This window comes from Hippopotamus amphibius, chromosome 2, assembly GCF_030028045.1.
Source record: "Hippopotamus amphibius kiboko isolate mHipAmp2 chromosome 2, mHipAmp2.hap2, whole genome shotgun sequence".
Classification (NCBI taxonomy): domain Eukaryota; kingdom Metazoa; phylum Chordata; class Mammalia; order Artiodactyla; family Hippopotamidae; genus Hippopotamus; species Hippopotamus amphibius.
Genome location: NC_080187.1, coordinates 20,352,941 through 20,368,541, shown reverse-complemented (window position 1 = coordinate 20,368,541; position 15,601 = coordinate 20,352,941). Strand labels below are relative to the sequence as shown.

The 15,601-nt window shown below is 45.0% G+C and overlaps 2 protein-coding genes and 1 long non-coding RNA gene across 3 annotated transcripts in view; 2 read left to right on the top strand and 1 right to left on the bottom strand.

Moving 5' to 3' along the window:
• Positions 1-1,247: 1,247 nt before the first annotated feature.
• Positions 1,248-8,623, top strand: ATP6V1G1 (ATPase H+ transporting V1 subunit G1). Its single transcript, XM_057720303.1, has 3 exons — positions 1,248-1,438; positions 5,334-5,434; positions 7,835-8,623. The coding sequence occupies exons 1-3, from the start codon at positions 1,357-1,359 to the stop codon at positions 8,006-8,008; spliced, it is 357 nt and encodes a 118-aa protein (XP_057576286.1). The 5' UTR covers positions 1,248-1,356; the 3' UTR covers positions 8,009-8,623.
• Positions 8,624-9,991: 1,368 nt separating this feature from the next.
• Positions 9,992-15,580, bottom strand: LOC130844150 (uncharacterized). The gene is made up of 3 exons (XR_009051187.1): positions 14,957-15,580; positions 14,356-14,541; positions 9,992-10,123 (listed from the first exon to the last, which is right to left on the bottom strand). It is a non-coding gene; the product is annotated as an uncharacterized LOC130844150 (long non-coding RNA).
• Positions 15,546-15,601, top strand: part of TMEM268 (transmembrane protein 268) — a 46,261-nt gene continuing 46,205 nt past the window's right edge. Inside the window, exon 1 of the mRNA XM_057720298.1 lies at positions 15,546-15,601. The gene's annotated coding sequence lies outside the window, so the exon portion shown is untranslated.

Sequence of the window (15,601 nt, the reverse complement as noted above, 5' to 3'; positions counted from 1 at the left end):
GAATCTAGCTCCTTCTGAAGTACTGAGATACTTGTATCTAAAAGTTCTGGCATCATTCTATTCTTGGTGCTTGGAGAATTCTAGATCACCAGGTCCTTTCCACAGCTCAGAAGATTCTCAGAGAAGAGCAGACTGGGTCAGATATTCCACTCTGTAGACCTAAGTTCAAACACCCTATCTGACAGTTAATGGGGGTTTGACTTTGGGCAAGTTACTTAACCTCTCTGAGTTTGGTCAGCTACAAAATGGGATTAATAAGATAACTTCTAAGTCACCATAGCAAGTTGTCAAGTGTCTAGGACACTGCTTGTCATATTGTATACTCAACCATTGGTTTCCCACTTCCCTATTTGTGGTGGGATACTTCTCTATGCCACCTTGCTCCCCCCAAATCCACATATGCGGGTCCTTTTCCTCTAATCACCCTCCAACCTCACCATCTCCCACTATCCTTTCCTGGCTAACTTCTCATTCTTCTGATGTCATTTAAAATATTTCTTTGGGAGAGGCTTCACAGACACCTCCACAACCCCCTCTCCTTATTCTTTCTTAGCGCAACATGCGTTTTCCCTTCATTACTTTATCACAGCTTGTAATTTTCCATCTAGTTCAGTTAATGTTTTTGTCCATAAATTGTGCACTCCACCAGGGACCTTGTTGGTCCTGCTCTCTGCTGTATCCTTAACACCAACTGCGGTCGGTCTAGGGTCGCAGCAGTCATTCATCAAATATTTACGTAAAAAGCTGTAATCCTTTCCTGAACTCCACTGAAGAGAGAGAAAGCATCCTTCCTAAAATCACACAAATTACTGACAGACTTCACCCCAAGTCTCCCTGTTCCCAATTCAGATTCCAACTCAAGAGGCTGGCGAGAACTTAGCCTGTCCCCCAATATATTCTGGGTTCCAAGGAAAATTCCAGAAAGGGAGGGAAGGGAGTACAGCAGTGTGCCCAATCGGGGAAAGTGATTTGACTTGGCCCTTCCTCTCTATATCTGAATGTGAGCTTATTGCAAAGGGAGGGATTACTGCAACAACGACGTAGCAGAGCGGCCACAAACATAAAACCAGAGAAAACACAGGCATTGAAAGTACTACGTGAGGCAACGGACAGCAGGAAGGGCAGGTCTTGCGCAGGCGCAGTCAGGGCGCTCGGCTCTCCTGTCTCCGCCCCGCCTCTTCCCTTCCGAGTCACCGGACGCCAAACGCAGTCAGCTGACGCGGCTTTACGGAGGTCACGTGGCGGTGGGCGGGGCTGCGGGCGCAGGCGCAGATCTTGGGCGTCTGGGTCAGCTGACGCGAGGGGGCGAGCGAACCGATTTAGGCCTCTCTCTGGGGTCTCTGAGACGCCGCCGCCATGGCTAGTCAGTCGCAGGGCATCCAGCAGCTGCTCCAGGCCGAGAAGCGGGCCGCCGAGAAGGTGTCGGAGGCTCGCAAGCGTGAGTTTGGGGTTGGGGCAGCTAGGCGTGGTCCGCATCCAAGGATTGCGGCCAGGCTGCGGGGGGTGGTAGGTGGATAATGCCCGAAAAACTGCGGATGGGGGAGGGGGTGGTTACAGCCGCGGAAGCTTGTGTGACTCGCGGCTCCCTGGATCCGAGGCTCTGGAAGTCTTGTAGGTCGCCTGCGAGCTGCGATGTGGGCTAATAGGGCGTGGAGGCAGTAATAGGTGGACGTCTTTTTCAGGGAGTGGGAGGCGTGTAAAGTGTTCTCCCCCCATCCTCCTTTACTCCTTTGGGGTCCTCCGTTTCAGCGAAGGGAGCCACCGTCTACGCTCTTGCTCAGTCTGGAAACAGTCCTGTTTGTCACGTCTCAGACCCTTCCTCGTTCGCCATGTTTAGTCAGTCGCCACGGTTTATTTACTTTTCCTGCATCCCTACAGCCAGCATCTTAGACCAGGGCACCACGTTCTCTGAGGCTCCCGTAGCAGCCGCATTCGTTAATTCCTTGCATGTGTTTTTTCAATACGGTTAATATGTGCCAAACCCAGTAGCCGGTACATCTGTGGTATCCATTATCGGTGTATTCCAAAGACCCAGGAAAGGAAGCAGATTTGGGGTGGATTAATTGCAGGTGAGAGCAGGGCTAGCGTTGAGAAATGTGAGGTTGCTCAAGAACTTAACAGGTGGATCGACTCTAGATGGGTGAGTGGGAGGCTTCCTCCTCTCCTCCAATTCATTCTCCTCACTGCAGTCAGACTCATCTCTCTCAATTGCACGTATGACTTCCCCACCGCCCCTACAGTGAACAGACGTTTACTGCCTGCAGAAAAAAGCCTAAACTCCTTAAGAGGGTGTAGGAGGTGCTTTTGAATTGGGCTCTTTCTTCTCTAAACTCGCTTTTAGGTACTCTCTCCAGGCATAGTGATTCCTCAGAGGCCCCTTGGTTGATTTCACCTGCAAGCTTTTGCACAGCTGGTTCCTGATTGGCAGACCCTTTTCCTAGTTTACACTTTATCCTCTAACACCTGGTCTTCTTTCAGCTCTCAAAATTTAGGCCGTAGTTCTTCCAGGGAGCCTTCCCTGACTTGATTTTCTCTCCTCAGACTAGGCTAGGAGTCCTCCCCAAGTAGCTACTCCTGCCATCACAGTGCAGTAACCTGTATCTTTATTATGGTTCAGTCACTAGACTAAGCTCCCGGAGAATAGGGACTGTGTCTAATTTAACTTTATATATTCAGTTTCCCATCAGGTGGGATAGATGTTTCTATTTATATTTTATAGATGGGAAAAATGAGGCTCAGAGAAAAATAAGACCATACCCTGGGAAACAACATAGCTGGGGTAAAATACCAACTATTAATCTTAGTAATTTCTTGGTCTTTTTTTTTCCAGAATAGGACTTACGTTCTTATCCCATACCCCAGTAGGTTTCAAGCATGGGTCCTTTACTTTCTCAATTAGGGGTTGTGTGGTACTCTGTATTTCATTGGAAAAGCTTTCTTTGAGGGAGCTGGAGATGGGAACTAGTCTTCTATTCTTGCTCTGCTGACTGGAAAGTTCTGTGTTCCTCAGGGAGTATTTCTGATGATGCCCTTGATGCAATATTTCCATAAAGACTTCTCAGAGTTTGTCTTGTGATGGCTCATCAGCATTGGAAGCTGGATCTGTTGGAAAGAATGTGAGAATATTTGGGGGTAGTGTAGGAACAAATACTTGGCATATGGTAAGAATAATTCGGAGTACCTTGGAGGTAAGGGTCATGTTTTACGCCTTCCGTTATCCCATCACGCCTGGTGCGGGGGACTTGTATATCTCAGGTAGCTATTACATAGTGACTAAAAGAATTTGTTTTAAAGGAGTGAGTTTATGGCTGTTATACATCTCAGAATTTGCAGTGGTTAGGAACAGAAGTATTGAGAAGGCCTACAATTTGCAAAGTTTTTACCTTTCTTGATCTGTAATTACAGTTGACACCCCTAGTTAGGAATTGGGAAGAGGCGGTGCATGAGGTGGTGAAATGGTCCAACCCCAATTTTTCATGAAATCATTGTTTGGACCATAAAATTTTTTAGAATTTTGTGTGTGGTTTGTGTCACTGGAGTGAAGCAAAGTGGTGCCCTCCACATGTAAGGCCCACAAAAAAACAAGATTTAAAAGAAATGATTTCCTGCTCAAATATCTTTTTGGTTTTCAGAGAAGCCAACAAAAATTGAACTTTGAAGATGTTTGCTGACAGGCAGAGAATGGTTTACCTTAAGTAATTAATTCAGGGAGCCATAGGAGTTGGGCGTGATCGGGACAGTGGTATTGTGAAATTATGTGGAGCTACTGCATAATGTTCAGGCCATGTTTAAATTTGTTGGTTTGGAGAAGAACCTTGGCTTTGGAATATGGCTGTGAATATATATAGCTGATGAGGAGGACATGTGGGGGCACTGGGATAGAGGTTGGCTCCAGCAGACCCTAAATAGTATTGGAGTAAATAAATGCTTGGAGACATAGTTCTTGGGGGGCTTAGACACCTGTTGATTGTTTTAGAGTACCCTCATGAGAATTGATGTCATGGGGTCATCACCAGTCCAAAATCCTGTTGTTAATCAGGAGGTGGAAGGTTAAATTCAGTTTCATTCAGCTGCATGGGCTGAGTGGGATTTGGGCAGTGGCTATATGATGAATAATAACATAGCCTGCTTTCAGATGCTGGATGTCTTTTACTCTGAATTAAATAAATGCTCAGGACTTCCTAGGTGGTGCAGTGGTAAAGAATCTGCCTGCCAATGCAGGGGACATGGGTTCGAGCCCTGCCCTGGGAAGATTCCACATGCCACGGAGCAACTAAGCCCGTGTGCCACAACTATTGACCCTGTGCTCTAGAGTCTGTGAGCCACAACTATTGAGCCCATGTGCAGCAACTGTTGAAGCCCACACGTCTAGGGCCTGTGCTCCACAACAAGAGAAGCCACTATAATGAGGAGCCTGCACAGCACAATGAAGAGTAGCCCCCGCTCACAGCAACTAGAGAAAGCCTGTGTGCAGCAATGAAGACCCAACGCAGCCAATAAATAAATAAAAAATAAATAAATTTATAAATAAATAAATGCTCAGATTGATTGTCTGGGACCCATGCCGCCACCCCACCCCCCCGCCCGCCCCCTTGGTTATCTGAGAAGTTTGGTGAACAGAGAAACTTGTTGGTTGATCTTGTGGTCTGTTTTCATAAAGGCTCTGATAGAACCTAGAGAATTTTTCCAGGTGTATGTTAAACTATGCTCTTCTAGAAACCAGAGCCCCTGTGTCTCCTCAGTTCTCAAATGCTTGTGCAATCTTAGGTCCAGTGCTCCCCATTCAGGATTCCTTCCCAGGGCCACTTTTATTGCTTATTTCCTTGTGCACAGGCATGGGTTTTAGTTTCTAATATTACATCATATTTTTCATTAGTTACAGTTTGATGTCCCTTGGGAGGGCATTAGCTTCCTTGCTAAGCTTCTAAGCCAAGCTCCAATTGTAATCAGCAGCATACTTAGGTGTTTACTTCTCAAGAAGAGAAAGAATTCCCCAGGTGGCTAATGTCACCCATTTTCTGTTGGTTCTTAGTAGTTGAGATTGAGGAAATATTCTGACACATTCCAAAATTTTTTGCATCATTTTTACAATCTGTATGTATAGAAGGAGGTCATTTTTAGCTAGTCACTTCCTCGTTAAGCACAATCTAGTTAAGTACAGGAGGCAGGAGCCTGTACTATTAGTTACCTCTGAATTCCCTCTCTCCCTCTTCCCCATGCATGTCTCTTGAGACTGTATCTTTAAACTTTTGTCTTTGTTTATTGTTAGAATTTACCATGGCAGTCTCTGCTTCCTCTTCTACTTGTCTCTTAACCACTTCCTTTGAAAACAGGAAAGAACCGGAGGCTGAAGCAGGCCAAAGAAGAAGCCCAGGCTGAAATTGAACAGTACCGCCTGCAGAGGGAGAAGGAGTTCAAGGCCAAGGAAGCTGCGGTGGGCCTGGTTTATTTTCATTACTGCCTTAGTTTCCTGAGGCTTCCTTCTCCTCCTCTTCCCCTTAGGCTCTCAGAATATCCAGCATGGCTCAGCAATTCTGATTCTGGTAGAAATTTGAAAATGTGGTTATTGGATGCTTAGGCTGAATCTCTTAAGGGGATTAGTTTTTAACATTTGAATCCTGGTCTTCACTTATTCAGTTAAATTATTAAATTGTTAATACATATAATTAGATATTAATACAGATAATTTTATATAGAGATATGTTACTTAATATATGTTGAATGCAGATATTATTAAATATCTTTTGAAAAGTTAATGTGTGCCAGATGCTAGAGGATCAGCTGTGAATAGAAATAGACATGGTCCTCATGGAGTTTAGCTTACAGTGTGGTGGTCAGGGACACTCGGTAATAAAATGTAAGTCATGCAGACCGACAAGTGACGAGGGCTCTGATGGTCATAAACATAAATCACAAGGTTCCCCCCTTTAGTATAGTATAGTCACTTAGTAGCATAGGCTAGACCACAATGCATAAGGTGCATTTAATAATAGTACTAACACATCACAGAAAGTACAGAGGAAGTAAGGAGAATTCTGGGAAAGGGAAAGGATGGAGGCCGCTTCGTAGCACAAAGAACCTCTGTCAGGACTGTTGGATATGGGTAACAGAAAACAGTCCAAGCTGGTTTAAGCAAAATGGAAATTATTGACCTATATGATAGGAAACCCAGGTAAAGGCTAAGGTTATTTGGATCTAGGAGCTTAAATAATGCTCTGGGGACTATTTGTATCTCCCATCTCTGCCTTTGGCTTTGTGGTTTTCATTCTCAAGTTCTGTTGATACATTGTGGCCTCCACTAGTTCCAGGCACACACCCTCCCAGGTCCAAGTCCTGTGATTAAAGGCTCATGCCTCCATTTTAGTGTGAAGTAGCAAAAGTTTTGTTTATCTTCACACTGGGTGACAAGAGTGCTATTCAAACGTAAAATGGATCTCTGACCACGGGCAGGTTGGTGCTGTAAATTGTCAGACTGCCCACAAGACAATGTAGAGATACTCTGGACAGGGCAGCCATCTTGTTTTGTTTTTTTTTTTGCATCAATGCTGTGGTTGCTTATAGAAACAGTCTTGGTGTTGAGCCCTGTTAGCTTGAGCTCTGAGTTCTTCTAGCAGTGTTTTGTTGTAACCTCTTTACTTTTGAGACAAATTCTGGGCTTGGGTCTTGGCATATAGTTTATATATTCATAGAACAGAGGTAGCGGCTGAGCCAACCATTATGAAATGCTCTAGGTATTCCTATAATATGAACATTGATAGTATGAAGAGTCCTAGGTTTGAATCTTTGCCAGTTCACTTGGACCTCTTTGAGCCCTGGTTTCCTCATCTTGTAGAAAGGGGAGTGATAGCCTCCTCTTAGGTTATGGAGGAGTAGGTAACAGGTCATATGAGAGAATGTTCTATAAACTAATGTTACACAAATGTGAAGGGATATAGTTGTTAACCTTTGTAATGAGGCAGTGGCAGTTTAGGTGATGAAAAGGGTCAGGCACAAAAGAGTGATGCCTTAATCTGGTAGGTCACATGCTGATAAAGTAGGCATAGCAGTTAACAATGAGAAGACAATGGACAGTGAAAGAAAATTTGTCCGTTGGTGTGTGTTAAATTGTAAATGGAAACTGAAGAGGTAAGGTATCCATGCACTAAAAATTTCAAGCAATAAAACGGGACAACAATAAAAGGATAGTTTTCCTCTCACCCAGAGCCACAGTCCTCTTCAGAGATACCCACTGTTAACAGTTTCCTGTGTGTTCTTCTAGAATGTTTATATTTGAAAGAACAGATGTCATGTATTCTTAACATTGGTGAATCCACTGTTGAACTTTAGATCTAAAACATTAACTAATAGTGGTGAAACTGTATATTCCTCCTGAATTGCATTGCCCTTGTATGTGTTTAATTTTTAAGTTTTTTTTTTTTTTTTTTAAACAACAACAACAACATAACACCCTTTTAAAACCACACAAGGAGACATATTACTAACCACCAGGCCTCAGTTGTTGGGCCTTTAGGTTCATTCCAGTCTCTGGTTAAGGCTGCACATTAGACTCTTGAGAGATGTGAGTGTGTCACTCTCTGGGATAATTTTCTGACAGTGGAAATGCTCTGAAGTTTGTTTACCTCTTGATAGATGTTGAAAGGTCGGCCACAAAGTGATTGTAACAGCTCCTGTTCCCATTAACCGTGGGAACATGGGCTTCTCTCATGCTGCTGATTATTTATATTCATGATGAGACTGGGTTTCTTCAAAAGTCAGAAAGTTGCTTATTAAATGTTGTTTCTGCCCAGCGGAGCGCCATCCTGACATTCCCTCTGTCATTGCCCTCCTGCTCCAGGCTCTGGGATCCCACGGCAGTTGCAGCACTGAAGTGGAGAAGGACACACAGGAGAAGATGACCATCCTCCAGACTTACTTCCGGCAGAACAGGGATGAAGTCCTGGATAACCTCTTGGCCTTTGTTTGCGACATCCGGCCAGAAATCCATGAGAACTACCGCATTAATGGATAGGGGAAGAAGAGAAACACCTGTTCCATGGATTGGCATTTTAGATGCCTTCATGGAATATGAAGCTTTAGCAAGGCTTGGGTTATATTCTTGTGAAAAGGCATTAAATTATTTCTGTATTATATAATAGGTCCCTTCACTTTTTGCAGAATAGCAAACGTAGCTTCTTTGTACAAACTTAGAGCTTATCCAAAGATTTTATCTTTTTACCTCATATTCTTAGAAATTTAATGGGTATATGTTGTCTGTTTTCCTATGCCTTTTCGCGCAAGTAGCATATTATCAACACTGACTTTTTCTTTCTTAGATATAGTTAAAGAAATTTTTTTTTCTTAAGAAAGAAAGGGATTAAATATTTTTTTTTCCCTAAATCTTTCTTGAAGGTCAGGGGCTTTATCTATGAAAAAGTAGTAAGTAGTTATTTGTAACCTATGTGAAAGCAGCAGCCAGCCTTAAAATAGTCCTTTCTGGTGAAGGGTTAGAACAATGGGTACTAGTATGGGCTGCTTTTAGTTTCTCTTATTCAGAATTACTAGATGATAGAATTCAAGAACTTGTTACATGTTACTACTTGGTGTACTGATATTGTACTAATAATCATTTAAAAGTAAAGACTCAGTCATCATCTCTTCCCCCTCTGCTTCGTGCCCTTTGATAATGCAAAATGCACTTTGACCCAGAGGTTCTGCAGAATTTCACTAAGGAAATTAGGTTAGCACATGTATCACACGCATTCACATGCATACTTCGAAACTATTCATGGTGTGCATCTAAGCAGGAAGGAAATCACTCATGATTTCACCCAACAGCTGTTGTGAAAGGCAGCAAGCAACTAGTAAATCTGAAGTTTGCCTTTTCTCTAGAGCGCCCGTCCTAGGGCAGCCTTGGGCAGGTTATCAAGCATGTTTCCTTCCTGGTGGGCTAAATGCTCGAGGCAGTACCTATAGTAACTTCACAGTAGTCCTGAAGAATTAAATGCCCCCGACCCCCTATAAGCTGAAAGTCTTTGGCTGCAAGATAATTTCTGGTAGGTAGAAACAATTGAAAGAACATTGTTCTGAAACTACAGGAGAATTAGATGGCCTTTTAAAAAAATGGGTTTTTTATATGACTCGGATGGGTTGTTCTCAGGCCACTTCTGTCTCCAGTTGCTGTTCCCTTTTATAGAATTCCTCATAAGAATTTTCTATAGGAGCTTGTCCATTTTTTACTGTTCAAGCACTCCAGTCAAGCTTGCAGTACCACTGAAACTGCTCATCAGGGTCGGCAGTGATCACCAGATTGAGGTCCAGTCCTCTGCCTGCTCGACCTTCAGTGTCATTGGACAGCTTGAACCACTTTCTCAGCATCCCTTCTGCATCCATGCACTCCTCGCTGCTCCAGCCTCTCACAGATTCCTCCCGTCTTTTCCTGTGGTTTTGTTCTGGGTGGTGTCTACATCTGTTGCCTTGAGACTTTGATGCCATCTATATTGAAGACCCAAATTTACATCTCCAACTTAACTCTCCTGAACTCTGGAGTTGTCAGATTGCTTGTTTGATATTTCGATTTAGATATCTAATAAGCATCTCCATCCTAACGTGTCCCAAACTATACCTGGTTTTGTTAGAGCTTTACTCCTGGTAAGTCCCTAAGTGTACCCAGACCATGGTCTGCAGTGTTTTTGACCTCTACCCATTGGATGCCAGTAGTACCCCTTCAGCTGTGGCAACCAAAAATGTCTCCAGACACTGTCAGATGTCCTCTGGGGGCCAGAATCATCCAGTTGAGAACCACTGTTAAAGCAACAACAGAATTATTGCAAGTACCACATGATTCCTGGAACAGTTTTAAGTACTCAACAGATGTTTCTTAATTTTCTCAAATCTGTTTCTCTGTGTCTGATAGCTTTTATTGGTCAGTATAGGATGTAAGTCTCAGTGGCTTAATACAACAAAGATTTCTTAAAATATTTGATATAAGCTGGGTGACCAGGGCAGCTGTTCCCCATGTGGTGATGCAGTGATTCAGATTACTTCCACTTGTGGCTTTACCATTTTAGCACCTGGTTCCCATGATTCCAGAAGCAAGGGAAGAAAGAAGTTGGCAAACATGCATCAGCTCGTCTTTGCTTCAGTCCTGAAATAAATGACACTTGTTCTCAGCTCATTGACCCACATGGGTCACAGCCAACCTGACTGCAAGGGAGGCTAAGAGAGAAAGCAGAGCCTGTGCTTACTTGGAGAGTAAAAAATATCTCTGCTGTAATTGCCGACAGTAGCTTTCTCCATGCCAGCTAGTGACCATGTGTATTGTTGATGAACAGTAATATTTTGAAAGGCATCTTTTTTCCCAAGTAGTAGGTCTTAAGAGTGGGTTTCACATATTCAGTAAACCATGTTATAGACAAATGTGCTGTCATCCAGGCTTTGTTGTTCCATTTATAGAGCACAGGCAGAGTAGATGTAGCACAGTCCTTAAGGGCCCTAGGAATTTTAGAATGGTCAATGAGCATTGGCTTCAACTATAAGTCACCAGCTGCGTTAGCCCCTAATAAGAGAGAACCTGTCCTTTGAAGCTTTGAGCCAGGCACTGACTTTTCTCTAGCTATGAAAGTCCTAGGTGGCATCTTCTTCCAACATAAGGCTGTTTTGTCTACATTGAAAATCTGTTGTTTAGTAGCCACCTTCATTCATTATCTTAGCCGGATCTTCTGAATAACTTGCTGCAGTTTCTACAGTTATTGCATCATGGACACAGCTTCCTTCCTTAAATCTCATGAACCAATCTCTGCTACCTTCAGACTTTTCCTGCAGCTTCCTCACCTCTCTCGGCCTTCGTGAGACTGGAGAGAGTTAAGGCCTTGCCCTGGATTGGGCTTTGCTTTAAGGGAATGTTGTGGCTGGTTCTATCCAGCCAATTAAAACTTCCCCCAGGGACTTCCCTCTAGTGGTTAGGACTCCTCGCACAAGCCGAGTGGCCAAAAAAATAAAGTACTTAAAAAAAACAACTTTTTCCAATTAGCAATAATGCTGTTTTGCTTTCTTAGCCATTCGTGTAGTCACTGGACTAGCTCTTTTCATTTCCTTCAAGAACTTTTCCTTTGCATTCGCAACTTGACTAACTGGTGCTAGAGGCCTAGCTTTCAGCCTATCTTGGCTTTAGACAGGCCTTCCTCACTAAGCTTAATCATTCCTAGGTTTTCATTTAAAATGAGAGATGTGCAACTTGCCCATTTCACTTGAATACTTAGAGGCCACTGTGAGGTTATTTACTGGCCTAATTTCAATATTCTGTTTGGGAATAGGGAGGCCCAAGGAGAGGGACAGAGATAGGGGAACAACCGGTCAGTGGAACCATTAGAACACACATTTATCAAGTTTGCCGTCTTACATGGGCCTGGTTCATGGCACCCCAAAACAACAGCAACGTCAAAGATCGCTGATCACAGATCACCATAACAAATACAATAGTGATGAAAAAGTTTGAAATATCACAAGAATTATCAAAATGTGACACACAGACAAAAGTGAGCAAATGCTGTTGGAAAAATGGCGCCAACAGACTTGCTTGACACAGGGTTGCCACAAACCTTCAATTTGCTTAAAAAGAAAAAAAAGCAATAGCTCTGAAGCTCAAAAAGTGAAACAATAAAATGAGGTAACCTGTGGGCAGGTCTAAAGAGGCAGGAGAGGCACATTCTTTATTGAATGATTTGACCAGTAGTTTGGGGACAGGAAGCTGCCAGATTATGCCAACATCCATCTTCGGCTTTTAAAAAATTTCAAACAACACTGACTGGTTCCTGGGTCAAGTATGAATTCAAGGCCACAGCTCATGTGTCTGTGGGAATGACTGATGGGGATGGGTGGGCTTGGAGGGCCAGAGGGCAGGCAATTTTTTTTTTTTCCTACTTGAAAGTAACTTACAAAGGGTAGAGTGGCAGCATTTTAGAACAGATGGTAACAGTTGAAGATAAGATGAGAAAAGAAGCTAGGCCAGTGGTTCTGAGAGCACGGTTGGGTTGTCTACTGTGTCTTACAGGGTTTTTAAAATTAAAAAGATGGGACAGTCGAGCTTCCTAGTTAAAAGCCTGGTCACCTTCAACTGCCTTTTCCCTCCCCCCCAACCAGATGCTAGTTCTCCCTCTTCGGCCCCTGCCTCACCTTATTCCCTTTGTACCTGTCCGTGGCACTTGCTTTTCTATCCGCAGTGTAGAAGCAGATCCCTGACACCTTGGGATTGGTGGCCTTTCTGACAGAAATTCAAAGTATTTCTTCTGGGGACTTCGCTGGTGGTCCAGTGCTTAGGACTCTGCACTTCCACCTTGGTGGGGGTCCCGGGTTTGATCCCTGGTTGGGGAACTAAGATCCTGCATGCTGCGCAGTGCAGACTAAATAAAAATAAATAAAAAGTATTTTCTTCTGGTTTTGACCCAGTTTCCTGATAGGTAGCATGTGACTTGTTTAACTCCCTGCACGTTCCTGACAAGGACAGTGAGTGGTATGTTTAGTCCCAAGCTCTTGCATGCATATCTTATAGTGGAGTACTCACTGTGTGATGTGACTCCCAGGATTTGGAATCAATGTAACGGAGCCAGGAGCAATGGAACTTACTGTGGGACGTGCTTTTGGAAATACTTTTTAAGATGGTTCTAATTAGTGGCCAAGCCTAGGTTTGAACACAGGTCTGTCTGACTTTCCAGCCTGAGTTACTGTGTGACTTAGTTCAGTTTGTTCAGGCCATGGCAATGTTTCAAGCAGTTCTTTTTTAAAAGAGAAAGTCAGTGACTCTACAACTGGCAGACCAGTTCCAAAAATCAAGGTCTAATTTTTGATCTTTGCTTTTTCACTTACTCATCCCATGGTTCTGAGGCTCTCTCCTGTCCTGTCTGCTGCCACACTTGAAGATTCTGCCAGGCTGGGAAGAAGTTCTTTCCCTCTTGCTTCACCAAGGTTGCCAGATAGTTGGCAGCCAACCCTCAGACACAGGCCTGTAACCCTTGCAAACGTGATAGGACAGATGGGGCAAATGCTGAGTAAGAGTGGCTTTGACTGGGGTTTGTGGCTATTTGGATTTATCTGTAGTTGAGGCCCTGATGATTTCATTCATAGCTGTTTCTTCACCAGTTAAGATGAGGGTAACAATAGCTGGGGGCCAGCTCCGAGCATGGGCAGAAACATCCTTGTGCCCCAAAGGTTTATTCTCTTTTTGGGAAAGGGGACATTGAACAATGACTATAGTGTGTGCTAAGTGTGGCCACAGGTTAAGCAAGACTAACTATGAGAACAGGGCACTGGCCTGGGCTAAGGACAGGAAAGGGCTCCTAGAAGGGCCCTTTTAGCTGAGACCTGAGACTGTGTCAGTTAACCGGGCAACGAAGTGAGGATGAGGTTTGAGGGTTACCTTCCAGATGGAGAAGGTTGGCGACTACTGAGAACTGGAAGTGAGACAGAGCATGGGGGTAGGAGGAACTGAGAGGTGGTCTGTGTTCTTGGAGCTTAGGGTTTCCAGAGGTTGGGGGACAGTGGGGTAAACAGTACAGGGTAGCTGGGGAGTGGGGAGGGGCTTGGGCCTACCACAGAGAGCGTTGTGAATCCATCAAGATTATCGTCCCTGAAGTCTGCTTTCCAGTGGACTTTACTAGACATTACACACCTTTTATCAGATTTCTTTCATCTTTCTCCATTCTCCAGGGAGCCCCCACTCCCTCGCGCCATAGTGCTGGGCCTTGCCATGTGCTATATTTTCAGAGATGCAAAAGAATTGCCCAGAAATGCAGTTCACTTTTACTCAGCACTTTCTGCTAAGCACTTCATCATCTCATTTAATTCTTAAAATCTCTCAGTTTAGTAGATATTCTTATCCTTTTATAAATGAGGGAACTGAAGCTCAGAGAGGGGAACCAGTCTGTGCAAGTTCACACGCCAGTGAGTGGTGGAGCCTGGTCAGCCAGTTCCAAAGGCCACGTCTTCTGTGCCTCCCTAGCAAAGAAGACTGATGCGTCAGTGTGTAAGTTCAAGCTGGAGTGACTGGCAGTGAGGATGCAGAGTGAAGGTAGCCTGGCAGAAAGGACAGGAGTACGATATCTGGCTTCATGGAGGAGGCAGGCCTTGCTGGAGAGGCAGGATTTATATAGATGGTGACCTGGCCACACACGTGTCCCAGGATCCCTTTCAATATTCTATCAGCAAGTAGGAAAGCTCTAACATCCCATGAATCTTGCTCCCATGCCCCCATATTGTGTTTTGGGAAATTCAGCAAAGTAAATAGGGATCTTGTGTGTCTTGCTCAGTGGCGTCCAGAACAATGCCTCGCAGCTCCGCAGGCACCCGGTGTCGATCTGTTGATGAATAAATGAATGAACTCACTTTTAGTAGCCTGCTTTCCGGATCCTCACTTGTCTGGTGAATGAGGATGCTGCCTGGGCAGCAGCAGCCGCTTACTCCTCAACCACTGCTCTGCTCGCATCCCCAAGCACTGCACCTCTGCCTCTGGCAGGGGATGAAGAGAACTAGGCCCTGTGATCCGAGAGGCCCCCAGCAAGGTGGGAATACCTGTTGAGATGAAAAATGCACCTATATTCTGACTCAGCAAGTCCACTTGCAGATAGTCAGGCTGTGGCATGTGCGCAGTACCGTGGCTATGACCATCCCAGCAAGGCCTCTGAGCAGGAGCGGGAACCCCCGACACGTCCACCAGCAGAGAGGCAAAGGAAAAAAAGAGCCTTCCTACAATATGTGGAGGTGCACGCACCCCTTAAAAAGAAACCAGACAGAGCAGAGTGTTCTGGCTTGAGGTGAATGGCCAGGGAACTTTGCTGAATGAAACAGCAGGGTGCCCAAAAGAATAGAACAGGTTTCCTTTCCTATAAATGCACAGTGAACGCATCTGTCCATATGCTTTCTATGGAAACCTACACAAGGTTAGTGCTTTCCTCAGGGAAGGGGACAGTTTTGACTGCAGACCCACCTGAAATCTCGAGTGATGGCGGCTGGGGGTGACAGCCAACGTCTAGTGAGCGGCCATCCTGTGTCCGGCAGTTGCATATCACACAGATTATCTGATTAAAGCTTTACACAACCCCATGAAACAGTATATCTGGTTTTGTTTTTTGTTTTGTTTTTTGTTTTTTTTTCCCCCAGAAAACGAATGCACAGAGAGGTTAAAGACTATGCTGAAGATCTAAGAAATCGGAGACCCCTGGCTTAGGGCTCAGGGAACCTGATCCCGAAACCGATGCTCTTAACACAGCGCACATATGATTTTTCATTAAAAAAAAAAAAGTCCCTGAGAAATCTCTGGTCCCAAGTATTGCTTCATTCGCCGGGTCCCGTGACTGTCAGACATGCGCTGGCCCTCAGAGGCAAGGCCCCGCTCTCACGACGGGGAGACCGAGGCGCCGAGGGGCGCGGGAGCTCATCCCGGCCGGGGCGCGGGGGCCCGGGAGCCCCCTAAGCGACGCACGTGGTCGGCGAGCGCCGAGGCGCTTCCCGGCGGCCCGGGAGGGCGCCCGGCTGATGAAAGGCAGCTCCCCGTTCGGCTCCGACGCGGGCCCGGGAGCCGGCTTCCCTCTGGGCCGCGAGGCGAGCCCGGCGGGCGGCTCCTCCCGCTGGG